This window comes from Lutra lutra, chromosome 10 (genome assembly GCF_902655055.1).
Source record: "Lutra lutra chromosome 10, mLutLut1.2, whole genome shotgun sequence".
NCBI lineage: Eukaryota > Metazoa > Chordata > Mammalia > Carnivora > Mustelidae > Lutra > Lutra lutra.
Window position 1 is genome coordinate 104,940,635 of NC_062287.1, and position 14,877 is coordinate 104,955,511.

The window sequence follows — 14,877 nt, forward strand, 5'->3', positions numbered from 1 at the left end:
AACCCCTGGAGCTCCTCCTGGTCTTTCTTCCTCTCTCATCCTCCCTGCCCCAAGCCAGGGAGCCTGGAACCAAACCCTGGCCGTGTGGGAGGGTTGGGGGTCCTCATAGCTGCTGGACCCAGGGCCACCTCCTGTCCTATGCTCCTGGGGTGGGCAAGCCAGGGGCTTGGGGCCTGGGCCTGCCAGGGGTCAGTCATGGAGAAGAGGGCTCTCTCATGCTAGCGGCTGGAAGAACGAACAAGGGCCACACTTTCTAGTAAAGCACTACGAGGGCTACTCCAGGAGGCTTCCAGTGTGATGAGAAGTCAGAAACCAAGTGGAGTCTCAGCGTCATAGTGGGACCAAGGAAGTGGGGGAGGGACCCCAGGGTCAGGTGGTTTGGGAGCCCTCTCCCCTGAGCTTGAGGCCAGAGGGTGGGTGGCCTTGGGGCTGAGTTGGCAGCCTGGGGCGCCGCATCTCCTTTGCCGGCCGGCCGAGACTTTGGTCTGCTGGGACCTGGTGTCCTCAACACTTGCCATAAAATGGTAGAAATGCTGGCCATGGGAGGCTCGGGGCCGGAAGCCACAGCTGTCTCCCTCAGTGTTGGGGCTTTCCTGTGCCCGGCCAGGGCCCCGCTTCGTGTCGGCCGGCTCCCAGGCTGCAAGGATGTTCTAGTCAGACAGGCTCGGTCTAACTGGCAGGGAGGGGGTGCCCGGGAGGCCCCAGAGCCCACGATTCTAGGTCACCTCCTGCAACATCCAGAGGCAGGAATGATATTTATAGCAGCCCGTGGCCACCAAGGGTGGGGAAGTCAGCTGGGGCTGGGACGCGGGCCACCCCCCTTCAGGTCCCCTAGCTCTCTCTGAGTCCCTCACTGCCCACCCCCCACGCCGGAGCCTTTCTGGGACGAGCAGTGCAGACACGGTCACCCTGCATCCCCAAGCCCTGGAGGAGATGCGGTGTCACTTTCTGCCCGGCAGGAGCCCCGGCCTCTGCCCCTCCGGCCAGGACCTTGTCGGTCTCCACGGTCCCAGGTGGGCCTCATGTTAGCACTCAGCGCCTGGCCCCACTCTTCTCTCTCTGTGCTGTCAGCTCCTTGTTGAGAAGTTCTTCCTTGGAGCCCCCAGTGGCTTTGCTGACCTTCCTGGAGCCAGCAGGGGTCAGTGAAAGGCCTGCCTCATTTCTCCCGGTAGCAGGCAGTTCAGGGGGCGGTGGATACAGATACCTGCCCCACGCTGGCTGGGAAGAGGCCGTACCAGATGCCTATTACCTCCCTGCTGTGTCCTTGTGAAGCAGGCTAGGAAGGCGGCAGTCCCAGCCTGGGGTCCCCAGCACTGTGCTGGGCACACAGCCCCAGCTCCCCCTCCTGCCACACCCAGGGAGCAGGCCAGGAAGCAGAGGCCACTGAAGTGACAGTGTGACAACGTTCAGGCCCCAGGCCCTGAGGGTGAGTCCTCTGGGAAAGAAAGTGACGCCAAACTCTGGAGTCCTGGGTCAAGCCAGCCAGGCCCCTGCTCTCTTGGAGCCTTTACCTACCCACATACAAAGCGGGTCCTTTGGTCCTGCCCAGGCGTGAGCAGACAGAAGAAGGCTGATGCTTATCAGTTGCCTGATACGGTCACCCCCGTAGTGGGGGCCTGGGCTCCTCTCCCAGGCTTTCCCCATTTCCAGACTGTTGCCTGCAGCTTCCAGGCCTATCCCCCCAGGCCGGGGGAGAGGCAGGGGCGGCTGTGGTTTCTCCCAGGGAGCCCTGGCATGAAGGAGAAGGTGCAGCAGACAAGACCAGGAGCCCGCAGGAATGGGGGCCCTGGCTCCCCCAGCCCTGTCGTGGGCTGATCAAGCAGGGCAAGGGCCCTCAGCTTGCCTAGGGAGGGGCCCCTGAACTGAGTGGGCCAGCTGGAGGGGAGGAAACCCCTGCGCTTGCTCTGTTCCCAGCGGAAGAGAGACAGAGTCAGGAGCAGGAAATGGGCTTGTCCGATGGGCAGAGACGGGTGGGGACAGGGGTTGTGTGGGGGGCCGGGGGGCGGTTGGTGGAGCTTTACAGCCAGTGGTGGCAGCTTTAATCTTATTTAAAGGGCATTTCAGAGCCATAAGATGCTTTTGAGGAGGGGGTTGATTTCATTAAAACCGTTAACTGTAGCTAATGCCAGCGAGCACCTCCTCTGGGACGGCCCCTGCTCTCAGCACTGCCCAGCTGTGTCCTCACAGCAGCCCTGGGGAGGCACTGTCAGCACCATCCCCATTTACAAAGGAGGAAGCAGAGGCTTCTGTAGTTGATTTGTCCTGGCAAGTGGTCCCTGAAGGTCGCAGCTCAGTGGACATCTGAGTGAGTGGAGGACAAAAGCACGTCTAGCCCTGCCCTCCATCCAGGGGCAGAGGACCTTCTGAGCCCCTGCCCCTTCCTGGAGGCCCCGGAGGTAGCTGGGGCTTGGGTCCAGCTCTGTCATGCCATGGGAGCGGGGAGGGGTGTCTGCCAGGGAGCCAGTCAGCCGCAGGGCCCAGTCAGAGCTCCTGCCGCCGTGTTTCCTGTGACCCCCTTTTGCTCTCAGGACTCAGGCCAGGCGGACTCTAGTTTGGGCTCCTGCCTGGAGCCCCAAGACCCTCTCCTTGGCGTTCTACACCCAAACCAGGTAGAATTCCAAAAGTCAAGGCCAGAGAGGACCTGAGAGGTCATCCTGTCCATTGCCTCGCAAATGTTTTTAAGCACCGAGACTGTTTTGTTCCAATAAAAATGTTACAGGGAACCCCCACGTGTAAAGCAGCTAACATCAACTCCGACCGACACAGCGCGCCAGCCCCAGGAAGCCCCAGCCCTGTCTGTTTGGCCACTTCCCTTAATCTGGGGGTCCCTGAGGGTTTCCAGAGCCCCACTTTGAATAGTATGGACATCCCTCCACTGGACACAGGAGTGGAGGTTCCCCTTGGGGCGGGACCCGGGCCTGGGCTTCTGTGCTGTTGAAAGCCCCCCTGACCCCATCCCCGCCATCCAGGTTCTTTGGGGCAGAAGTCGTTGGCTCTTGCCGTTACATATGGGAACCTGCAGATATCCTCCCCTGGGAAGGAGCTAGTATTACGTTGTCACTCGATGCCTGCCTGCTTCCTTGATGCCCAGGGAATGGTAGAAGTGAAACCCAAGCACCCAGATGGCTGTCCTGTGCCCTAGATGGCCATGCTGCCCACAGAGGCGGCCCCGCCGTGGACCCATGGCCCGTGCAGACTTGAAGGCCTTGTCCGCAGCACAGCCCCGACCCCGAGACCCAGCCCACAGCCTGAGGAAGTGCAACAGGACGGTGCCACTTGGGGTGCGCTGGGCGTGGGGCGAGCTGTCAGGCTGGGTGTGGCCCACTGAGCAGTCTCATTAGCAGCCTCACGAGGGGGCCTCTAATGAATTAGAAGGTGCTAATTCCTCTCAGAGGTGTTGCCAGCACCCGGGACAGGGAATCTCCTCTCTGGGAAGCTCTGAGAAGCCAGACCCGGGCATTGCGCTGAACTATCTGGTAGAGGGTACCGTGGGGGGCGGGGGCCTCCCAGCAAGGGGCTTTCACCAGGCCCTGCGGGAGACCGGACAGGGAGGGGCAGGGGGTGGCCGAGTAGGATGCTGCACTGGGCAGGGGGGCCTCTGCCCCTTGGGGTGTCCTGAGTTTGAGCAGTGGGACGTCCTGAAACCACACAGAGACGCAGGGAGTTCTAGCAAGAGCACACAAGCACATCCTTGGCTCAGCCCCGTGGTACAAGCTGATGGGATGGTGAGTCCCACCTCCCAGGCTCGTTTCCGGTTAAAGGAGGCGGGGCCAGGGAAGCCTCAGGGGGAGCAGGTGGGGGTCCCAGGAGAGGGAGGCCAGGGCAACACGGAGGCTGGCAAGGGTGAGGGAGATGTGGATCAGCCTGGTAGCCAGGGATAGAGCTAAGACCCTCTGTTTACGGGGGTCGGCTTAGATGGCGGAGAAATTAGCACCCCTGCCCCACCTCAAGGGGTAGGGGCTCAGTGCAGGGAGGAAAAGGTCTGAGCACTCAGGAGACATGATGGATAGAGGACATGATGGCAACTGGCACTGTCTGTGAGCGAGTGCTTTGTGTGTATTCCGTCACTTCCTCCTTGCGACCCCCTCCGAAGCAGGCCACCTGCACCATCCCGTTCTGCAGATGGGAAGTCTGAGGCTCAGAGAAGTGACGGTCACAGACACCTGGAAGGGATGGAATTAGGATTCACTGCAGGGCTGGAGGGAAGGCACCGTGGGCTCGTTGGGGGACCATCACCCTCCAGGTCCGAAGCATTGGAGGGAGGGAGGGCTCCAGGGAAGCCGGGAAAAGGCGTGTTACAGCATGCGGGAGGACGGGAGGACACGGGGCAGTCGGGAAAGGCCTCCCACTGGGTGGAAACAAGCCCGGGGCTGAAGCCTGCCAGCCTGAGCCACCCCCACCCCAGACACCCCAGTTCCCAGGAGGAACTGGCCCGGGGCTTGGAGACAGCCAGGCAGTGCCATCAGAAGGTGCAACCTGGGCCCCTCCAGGGTACCTTTGTGCCAGGCATAAGAATGAGTGTGGGACAAGGGCCCTTTCCAAATTTCAGTAAAATAAATAGCCTGAAGAAGAACTGAGAAACAGAACCTGGCCTGGCCAGAACCTGGAGGACCCCTTTCACTACTGGAAATGTGTCCTTTGGGCCCTGGCTTAACCTCTGGGAAGGAGGAGCAGGGGGAGGGCCTTGGGGTGAGAGAAGGGCCTGGGCCCTCCCTCCTCATTCCTCAGCAGCTAGTTCCCTCCCTGAGCAACTAGCAGGAGACCAAAGGCCCCAATTGATTCCCAGAGATCTGGCTGGTGTCAGTGACAGGGCCGGTGGCAGATGGCAAGTCCTGTTTGTTGTAGAAGAGCAGAAAATAATTAGCGTCAGGATGAGAGCTGGAGCCTCTGTGATAAATGGAGCCCTGAGGGGGCTCCTCAAGAGGCCTGGGAGCACAGCCTGTGGCTTCCCGGCCTGGCTCCGCCACTTCCTGAGTGACCTTGGGCAAGTTGCTTAACTTCTCTGGGCCTCGGCTCTCTCATCCTTAAAATGGGGTAAGACGAGCACTTACCTCATGGGCGTGTTAGAAAGATTACATTAAAGGAGGCAGTATTTGTGAACTTGCTGTCATATCTGGCACGTACCAAGTGCTATATAAGGATTTAAAACAAAATAAACAGGTGTTGGGGTACGTGGGTGACTCAGTCAGTTAAGTGTCCAACTCTTGGTTTCGGCTCAGGTCATGATCTCAGGATCCTTGCTCAGCCGGGCGTCTGCTTCAGAGTCTCTGCTCTCCCTCCCCGCCACCTCCATCGCTCACATGCTCTCTCTCTCTGAAATAAATAAATCCTTAAAACAAACAAGCAAGTGTTAAAATACTTGTTGGGGCCACTTCTGGGCCCAGCCCAGGATGGCTAGCAGTCAAGGCCTCCAGCAGCGGGGGCTCCTCCTTTTCATTCTCCTCTCTGAGCCCTGTGCCCAGCCCCAGACCGCTTCTCCGTGGGAAGGGCTCCGGTCGGCAAGCAGGTAGATGTGGCCTCAAAGCCTTACTTGGCCCCCGACTCCGTGGATTATGTAATCTCCCTGAGGCTCCGTCTCCCCTCAGGTGACAGAACAGTCCACGCACCCGCAGAGCTGTAGTGCAGGGCAGAGGAGGCCATCCTGGTGGGGAGGGACGGGGAGGTGTTTGTTAGTCAAAGACTCTAGGGACAGAAGGGACGGGGCAGGGGCGTGCCCCTCCTGCTCCCCACCGCACTAGGCACGCCGTGTTAGTCCCAGGGCCCATCGTGTGCTGAAACCCAGCCCCAGCCCTGGGCAGGCTCGGCTCTGCCTTCTGCTCGGGCACAGCTGAGGCGTGAAAAGCAACAGCTTTTGGGCCCCTAACTTGGGTAGCACACACCCGGGCCCAGGCTGGTGGCGCACGCGGCCCCCAGCCCACGCGTGCTTTCTCTCTGTCACCTCCTTTGGCTTCTTCCCCCTTCCCATGCCTTCCAGAGCCCGGCCTCCACGTGGGGCCGCAGACATGGCCAGGAGAAGGGGCATGGGGGGCATGGGGGGCATGGGGGGCATGGAAGGACCGTGCAGGTCTCGGGGTCTGTGCATGGGAATAAAGAGTGGGATGGAAGGAGGAGGAGATTTTTTTTTTCCTTTCAAGTAGCTCAAGGAGACTGCTTGAAATCCCAACTCCTTGTTGTGGGATCTTTGGGCAAATGTTGTGCGTCCCCGAGCCGTGGTTTCTTCATCGGTGAGGCTGGGGTAACTGCCTGGTGAAGGTGGAATGAGGCCACATTTACAGCGCTCACACTGTGCTCTCTCCCGGCCCCATAGCCCGTTCACCTCCAGACAGGCCGTGGGCCCCCTGGGCTCACGCTGCCACGTCTGCACGGTCGGTCGATACCCACTCTCCCACGCGGTGGTGGGACCATGAGTCTGCAGCCACGCAGGGACCTGGAGACTGCTCTGTGGTTTCCAGGGCCCTGCACTTCACTCTGTGAGGGGGAGGTTTGAAGCCAGCTTGTGGGTTCAGAAGCGGGCATGTAGTCGAGGCCTGCTCCCCAAAAGCAGCATGGCATGGTTAAGACATGGGCCCTGGAATTAGGCTGTGTGACCCTGGGCAAGTCACTTCACCTCATCTGTAAACCACAGGTAGCAGCAGTGCCCGCCTCCCAGAGTTGTTCTGAGGACTGAGTTATGGGTACGAAGGGCTTAGACCAGGCCCAAGACGTGGTAGGCCACTGACAAATGCTAGAGGAAGTAAACCGACTGGGTCCCCACGTTACGGGTAGGCCGTCTCCTCCCCATCAGCCTGATACATGGGAACCGGCCTGCAGTTTCAGGAAATCAGAACCAGGTTACTGTGTGTCGACCCCCTCCCTCTGCAGGTGCTCTCGAGGATGCCACATGAGTGAGCAGGAAGGTTAACTAGCTCTCTGACTAGCCACGGAGCTGATAAGGTGGCAGGGTTGAGGTCTGACCACCACCGAAGCCCGTGCTCTGGTCACTGCTAAAGAGGGCCCGGGCCATCGTGCCGGCACAGTTTGGCAAGGCGGTGGCCCATTAGTGAGCCCGTCCCAGCCAGGATGGAGCCTCTGGGGGCCACCAGTCACCTGGCAGCCTGCCGCGGGTCCAGCCTCACTGCAGTCATCCCCCCAGGTCAGACACCCTTCCCCACCAAGACTAGAAGAGCTCCAGCCTCCAATCCTGGAACGATCTGAATCAGAGCCGGAGAGCCTCGAAGGCAGCAGGTGCCTGTCCCTCTCGCATTTGGAAGCACCTTCCCATTTCAAAGCCCTTTCAAATGGAGAATCCCATTTATTGTGGGGTAGGGAGGGAGTCCTGGGCCCTCCCCTCAGGGAACCAAGGATCAACACACTTGGTGGAGCTCAAAGAGACCTTACAGACTACCCAGTTTCCTTTTTCTCTTCGGCCACCGGGAAGCATGGCCAGTGTCTAGTACTAGTTTTACACATGATTTCTATGAGACCCTTTATGTCTTCTTACCTGTGTGCAACCAATTCCCCCCACCTTCTGTTTTAATTGCCTTAGTTTTTGTGCTGAAGTTGGTTTGTTCTTCAGTTCATACCCCAGCTCTTCACTGTTCCTGGTTCCTCTAAGGCACACGCAGCCATTTGTGGTGAAATCGAGTAAACGCCAATCTAAGTACAAAACCACACCCCGCCTATCGGTAGCCCAGGCTCCTCATTCTCCAGAAGAGGAAACTGAGGTCTGGGAGGGGGACAGTGACACTCTGGCCTGGAGACACTGCTCTTGGTCCGGGCCTGGCAGCTCTGAATGTGGCCAGGCCTGGCCCCGTTGCCAGTCTCGGCAGGCAGGGGTAATTGGAGGGGCCCCAGGCAGGTGGGCTTGGGTCTGAGCTGTCCTGTCTTTTGCCTGTTGATTGGCAGACTAGTGGGGCCCCTGCCATGGGAGGTGGAGAGCCAGCCATGGACGACTCTGTTTGAAACGGAACATGTGGGTGATGCCCGCTTGGGGACAGATCTCACGTGGACTGGCCAGCTTCCAACAGGGTCACGCATCAGAGCGTGAAGGAGAGCTCTCTCGTGGGGAGCTGGAGTGGGCTGTGCATGAGAAAGAAGGGCGGGAGCCAGCTCTGGGAACCTGGGACTGTGTGTCCAGGTCGTGACACCATAGGGCAGGATCTATGGGGAAGTCGGGAGCCCCAGGTGCCTTTCTGCACCTGCTTCCTTGCCCATGGAAGGGGGCGACAGGGCTGTTTCTGAGCTCCTTCTCCCTGACGTTGCTGCGCTAGATGTGAGTCTTGGGTGGCAGCAGGTATGGCCTGTGTCTCTGGTGACAGGGCTCCTGCTCCTCAGAGGTGGCGGGGGGGTGGTCTCTGAGCCCAAGGTCTCCTTCTGGAGTAGTGCTGCTGGAGGAGCGCTGGCTGGCCACTTCCTGTGTGACTGCTGCTATCCTCAGCGTATGGCTCGTCTAACCTGGTGACAGTTCTGAGATAAGTACTATTCTTAGCCTGTCTTAGAAAGGAGGAGCCGAGGCACAGAGAGGTAGGTAACTTGTCTAAGGTCACATAGCCCGTCAGTCCAGAGCCAGCACTCAGGCACAGTCTGTTTTTAGAACCTGTGGACTGAGGGCCCTTGTCTTCCTGCCTCCCGGCTGTGAGGGTGGAAGGTCATTAGTCCTGAACTCGTGGCACAGGAGGTGCTCACCTGATGGTGGGACCCATGGCCCAGACCTGCTGGTTGTCCCTTTCTTCCAGCCCGCACCGTGCATCCTGTCTTCTGTGGGGGCTGGGCTCAGCCCGGCTCCAGTGACCTGGCCTCGCTCCCATCTCCCACCAGCCCTGGGCCATCCTCAGGGTATATGCAGCAGCCATGCCCTCCTCCCTCAGCTGGGGGCTCTCGGCATCCTGCTGGTTAGTACCCCTGTGAAGGGGCTCTTCTCCCAAAACCTACTCCCAGGGCCACCCCCCAGGGGACCTTACGATCAGAGGGTGAGGCCCAGCCTGGGGTGCTTTAACCAACCAACCCCCAAGGCCTGGGGTGAGGGCAGGTGAGCCTGTCCAGGCTTAAACCTCTTCGGTCCAGCCCTTCCCACCAGCTGGAGCCAGCCATGGGAATCAGCAGCACCTGGCCAGGCCCCAGCCCCCAGTCACAGAACACCTTGCCAACAAGTCCCCAGAGAACCCCCCAGGAGCTCGATGATGACAGCCCCACGGATAGACTGTGTGACCCCAGGCAGTTCCCACTATAGCCCTCTGAGGGGTGGTGTCATCCCCGGTTTGCAGACCAAGAAAGCAAAGCCCCAGACTGTTAGATGGTGCTCAGGGGAGGCACTGGGGTGGGACATTTCCCAAAAAAGCCAAGCATATGTAGGAAGAGGTCTCTGGCCCTTGTGGCTGGAGGGGAGCTGTTGCAGTGGCTTCGTGGATGGAGCGGTGGTTTGGGGCTTGCAGCGGCTCAGGAGGAGAAGGGCTGGTTTGAACTAAGTTGTGTTCAAACCCCAGGGGCACAGTCAGACAGCACTGCAAGACCCAGGCCCGTCGGGGCTCTGGTGGAGCCGGAGTGGGGATAGGCATTGAGGAATCAGCAAGGTTACTCTACGGCACTGTGCCCAGGGCCACCCTGGGATGAGCAGTCTGGGGGTCCCATAAGGGGCAGCCTGTTCCGCCTGAGAAGAGTGGGGTTGGGGATGTGTGCTGTCAGGGACAGTTTCAAGGAGGCCATGACTTGGCTGGCCTGGAAGGAGGAGTACGCAAGGCGTGGAATCTTCCAGTGAGGGGTTTTCAGGGAGACAACAAGTTCTGGGGGGAGCTGGGAAGGGAAGGTAGGGCAACAGGAGAGGGGGATAGAGTGCTGCCCTGGCCGGAAGGAGCTGGCTGGCTGGAGGCCGGTTCAACGTGCTTGTAGCCAACTGTGTCCCGAGTCCCCAGGGGTTGGAGAGTATCTTTCTGGCCCAGGACTCAGAGGGGGCCAGGCATCCGCACAAGGTTGCACAGCCTGCCAACCAGAGACTAAGACCCTTAGCCAATGCCTGAGGGGCTTGGACTTTATCCTGCAGGCATGGGGAGCCATGGGAGGTTTTTAAAGTAGGAGATAGCCTGTGCATTTTTTTTTAAAAAGACTTTTGTATCTTTAGAAAGAGGAACTCCCCAAAGGGCTAACAGTTAACTTAGGGGCCTGAACCAGCAGCAGGGAAACAGGGCTTTGTGGATGGGGGCAGAAGAGGACCCCCAAGGGCCACTCAAGTCAAACTATCCACGTGAGGAGGGTCCTGGTACCCCATTCAGACCTGCCTGAGTTGGGGTCTAGCTGGGGGACATGGGGAGCCCCCAGTGGTGCCCCTGTTCCCTCCTGCTGGAGTGGGTACCACGCCTGCCCTGGAGGTGTCCCCGGATGGGGGGAGGCCATGTGCCCCACAAATGCATTTGTTGGGGGGTGTCGACCCTGTGCCCCAGGGAGGAGAGCCAAAGGAGGTGCTTTGTGGCAGCCCCAGACCAGGAAGTAGCCTCTGCCCCCCCACCCTCCCCCCTCCACAGACATTTCCTCCAGATGAAATCACATCCCAGCAGGGGAACAGGCCCCCATTGTGAAGGGCTGGGGTCTCAGAGAAAGGGCGCCTTTCAGGCCCTTAAAAATAGCAGCCCTGAGATGGATGAGTCCGCATGGAATGGAGTGGCCCATCCTCTCCCAGCAGCATGGGCCCTGTCACCCCCATTGCACGAAGCCGTGACCTGTTGTCAACCAGCTGGAGCATCCACTGGCCCAGGCGGGGGAGGGGCGGCTGGTCCATGGGGCCGTCCCTGGCATCATCCAGCACATCTGGGGCCTCTGCAGACGGTGTCCCCTGCAGTCCTCCCCGGAACTTTAGCAGGCGGGGTTGAGTGACATTTTACAGATGAGGAAACTGAGGCACAGATCGTAAGTCCCACGGCCAGCGGGTGGTGGGGCCCAGGTTCGAAGCCAGGCAGTGTGGGCACTCAGGCCTGTGCCTGGGATTCTGCAGTGGTGTGCTGGCTGCGGGGATGGGCTGGAGGAGCAGGGTGTGGTGCCCAGGCCTGAAGTGGGGCACCCGGTGGGGTCACATGATCTAGGTGGGCACTGGCGCTAACCATGGCTGCTGGCCTCAGGCTGGTCGCCCCCCTGAGCCTGGTCAGAGGCTGCCACTGGCTGTATCTCTCGGGCGTCTTGACCCATCTCAAGCTGGGTCTGCAGGGCTGGGAGCCAGGCGCTCCCCACCTTCCCGCCAGGGAGCAGAGAGGGCAGGGCCGTGTGCGCTTGCAGGCATGGGGTGAAGGAGCGTTAGCCAGTCTGGACTCCCAGAAGTGAAGTGGGGCGGGGGGGGGGGGCGGAGAGGGGCTGGTACCCATCCAGGGGATTGTGGACAAGATGTTCTGGGCAGGACACTTGGCCTCCAGCCCCTAGCCCCCAGCCTCTCTCGGGAAGGCACTCCCCTTCCTCCGCCAGCCACCACCGCAGGGTCCTTCAGATTAGGGGTTTAGAAGGGATTGGGAGAGCTGCACCTGCTGGGACCTCCCCCACCCCCCCTGCCCCCGCTGGCCTGACCTCGGCCTGGCCCCATTCCATCACGTGAGGGGGCCCCCTGAGCCCAGCATTTTTCAGCAGAGCCACCTGGAGACAGGGAGGGGCTGTAGAGAAACGGGGGCTGAAACACCAGCTGTTGGCAGCTCTGGCCTGCCCCAGCCAGGCTGCCACTGCACAGTGTCCTGGCTCTTCTGATCTGGGGGTCGCTAGTGCTGGTCAGGGATGCTTGTCAGGGTTGCACCCTGCTGGAGCCCCAGACCCCTGCCCCCGCCCGGCCACTCCACCATGCGCTCTGGCTCCGGGCTCTTCATCCTTCTCCCCACTTCCCAGAATCCGCGCTCTGACTCCTCCTTGGAGAGAGTGGGATGACATCACTTCCTGAGGGGGGGAGGAGTAGGCACGACCCCGACAGCCTAGCCCGCCAGTCCGCCCGCCAGCTCGCCCGCCAGCTCACAGGGAGCAGCCTGGCAGTGGCTGGCTGAAGTGGCCGCACCGGAGAGAGCGCGACAGAGACGGGCCGGCCTGGACATGCCGGCTGGCCACCCAGCCCAATGGCCCCTCATCCAACCTGAGGGCCGTGCCCACCGGCCGGGGGATACTTGGTCACTTGCTTCCCAAGTGATGCTGGTCTCTGAGGACAGTCGCTTTCCTCGGAGCCGTCACCGGGGAGAGGAGGACTTGCCGCCCGCCTCTGGACCAGGTGCCATGTAAGCCTCTGGGCCTGGGGGCAGCTGTCTAGCAGCGGGGTGCCCACCCCCGCAGCAGGGGTTCCTCTGCACAGTCCAGCACAGGGCAGCCCTGGAGCCCCTCACCAGTAACTCCCGGACCAACTCCCACCCCACCCTGTGTGGGGAGCCTCCTGGCCTGCAGTGCTCCCTTTGCTCCTAGGGCTGTGGGGCATGGGGGTCCTGGACTCTTAGGCGGTCCACCCCAAGCTTGCCTGTGGCTGACTTGAATTCCGCTTTAGAGAGCTCTGAACCGGGCAGCGAAGCGTGCATGGCTCAGGGTAGACATGGGATATGTGGGTCCCAGGAGGATAGGGTACCCTGTAGGACTCACTGCCCTTGCAGCAGAGGAGCTGGGTAGCCCCAGTTGTGCCCCTGACCCTGGGTCCCGGCTGTGTCCCTCCCTACCAAGAGGCATAGCTGTGGCTAGGCATTCTGTGTGGTGAGTGTGAGATCAAGTGCCAGAGCATGGTCCCAGGGCTCCAGCAAAGCAAGAAACTGAAGACCTCATTCAGCACATCTTTCCCGACCACCTGCTATGTGCTAGGTGCGCTCTCCTGCCTCCGTACATGCCAGATCCATGTGCACCCTTCCCCCCACCCTCCCCAAGTTCTTCAGCCCTCAACCTGTCTTGTTCAGTTTGTGCTGAGGGACAGGCTGGTGCTTGGTCTGGAAAGCCCCCCCTCACACCCCCCCCAAGACTCCACACACTGGGCCGGGTCTCCTGGAGAAGAGGCAGCAGGGGAGCTGGGGGCTCCCCTGACCCTATGGAGGGGGAGGCAGCTGGGTAAGCCCAAGTCTTTAATGGAACTGAGTAGTTACTGTTGTAGTAATCCCCGGGAGAGCCAATCCCAAAGGGCTGGCGCCAGGCTTGGGGGCAAGAGAGCCCTCGGGTGAGGCAGCAGCCCGTCTCTGGCTGCTGAGGTCCTTTACAGTGGCTCTGAGCAGCGGATAGGGTTGGAGGTGGGTCCTGCCCGGGGATGGCTCAGCATTTGCAGTGGTCTGGAAGCAGCTCAACTGTGGGGCCTGGGAGAGATGCTTCTGTGCTGGGCACACCCGGCCAGGAGTGCAGTGGCCCCGGGTGCCCCAGCGGCAGCCACAGGGCCCTCCGCTGTCTTTCAGGAGGTGAGCACCAGGCCCGCTGAGCCTCTGCAGAGCTGCCAGCCATGCCCGGGATCGTGGTGTTCCGGCGGCGCTGGTCTGTGGGCAGTGATGACCTCGTCCTGCCAGCCATCTTCCTCTTCCTCTTGCACACCACCTGGTGAGTCTTAGGGCCATGCCGCAGGCCTGGAGGAAGGTTTTCTAGCTGTCTGACCTGACCCTGTCGTGCTCCCAGCTCCTAGGAGTTGGTGTCTGGAGTACCCATCGCTTCGGGAAATACCCACGTGGAGCGCAGAGACCCTGCCTGGTCCCCTGCCGGACCGGGCACCATCACCAGGCAGGGCTGCTGCCGCTGTCCCCCAACGGCCAGCAGCTGGGCTCCCTGCCCTCACGTCCCTGTCCCTGGCCACCCATGTCCTCAGAGGCCAGGTGGATGGTGGTCCTGAGCCCGAAGCAGTGCAGCCCCTCCACCTGCCACGTCCTGCTGGCCAGGGGCCATGGAAGGCATCCGGATTCCCTGGCCCCCTGTCACATGTGCATCTCCCCAGGTTTGTGATCCTGTCTGTGGTGCTCTTCGGCCTGGTCTACAACCCGAACGAGGCCTGCTCCCTGAACCTGGTGGACCACGGCCGCGGTTACCTGGGCATCCTGCTGAGCTGCATGATCGCCGAGATGGCCATCATCTGGCTGAGCATGCGCGGGGGCATCCTCTACACAGAGCCCCGCGAGTCCATGCAGTATGTGCTCTACGTGCGCCTGGGTAAGGGCCGCCCCCGGGGGTGGGGGCTGCTCCCCACCCCCTTCTACCCACCTCTCCTGCTCCACTCAGCCGGCCAGCATCTGTGGGGCCCACCCGATGGGCCAGGCCCTGGGCCAGCACCAGTGGCCAGCCGAGAACCAGCAGACTTACCGAGCTTGTGCTCTAGACCGGGGAGGGCAGACTGCAGCCCGAGGGCCACATCCAGCCTGCCGTCTGTTTGTGCAAATAAAGTTTTTTTTTTTTTTAAGATTTTATTTATTTATTTGACAGAGAGATCACAATCAGGCAGAGAGGCAGGCAGAGAGAGAGGAGGAAGCAGGCTCCCTGCTGAGCAGAGAGCCTGATGCGGGGCTCGATCCCAGGACCTTGAGATCATGACCTGAGCCGAAGGCAGCGGCTTAACCCACTGAGCCACCCAGGCGCCCCTGTGCAAATAAAGTTTTATTGGCACCCAGCCACACTCATTCATTGACGTACTCACTGGTTCTGCGGCAGAGCTGAGTAGTCAGGACAGAGATGAGGACCCACAAAGTCTAAAATATTTTCTCTGGCCCTTGCAGGGGAAGTTGTTGGCCCCTGTTCTAGGCCAAGTGCCTCTCTTCTGCTGCTTTGAAAGCCTCCACCAAAGAGTGGCCCCCCTTTCCCTGGAAACCCCTCAGGGGTCCGGAGCCACTCCCTAGAGGGCCTGCCTGTGTCCTTTTTCTGGGCTTGGGGTTCAGCTGCTAGTCCCATCTTTCCGAAGTGCCTCCGGAACTGTGCTAAGCCCTTCCCCTTGTTAGCTGAGGGAGGAGC

The 14,877-nt window shown here is 60.7% G+C and overlaps 1 protein-coding gene across 2 annotated transcripts in view; it reads left to right on the forward strand.

Annotated features, from left to right (window-relative positions):
• The window catches only part of DAGLA (diacylglycerol lipase alpha), a 61,043-nt gene that overhangs the window by 23,036 nt on the left and 23,130 nt on the right, over positions 1 to 14,877 (forward strand). The window contains exons 1-3 of one of the 2 annotated variants that reach the window (XM_047691398.1): positions 11,916 to 12,206; positions 13,347 to 13,485; positions 13,874 to 14,085. In XM_047691398.1, coding sequence (XP_047547354.1) covers positions 13,391 to 13,485; positions 13,874 to 14,085 — 307 coding nt within the window. In that variant the 5' untranslated portion in view covers positions 11,916 to 12,206; positions 13,347 to 13,390. Of the gene's footprint in view, positions 1 to 11,915; positions 12,207 to 13,346; positions 13,486 to 13,873; positions 14,086 to 14,877 lie in introns of those variants that run through there. The other variant, XM_047691400.1, reaches the window with a different exon arrangement.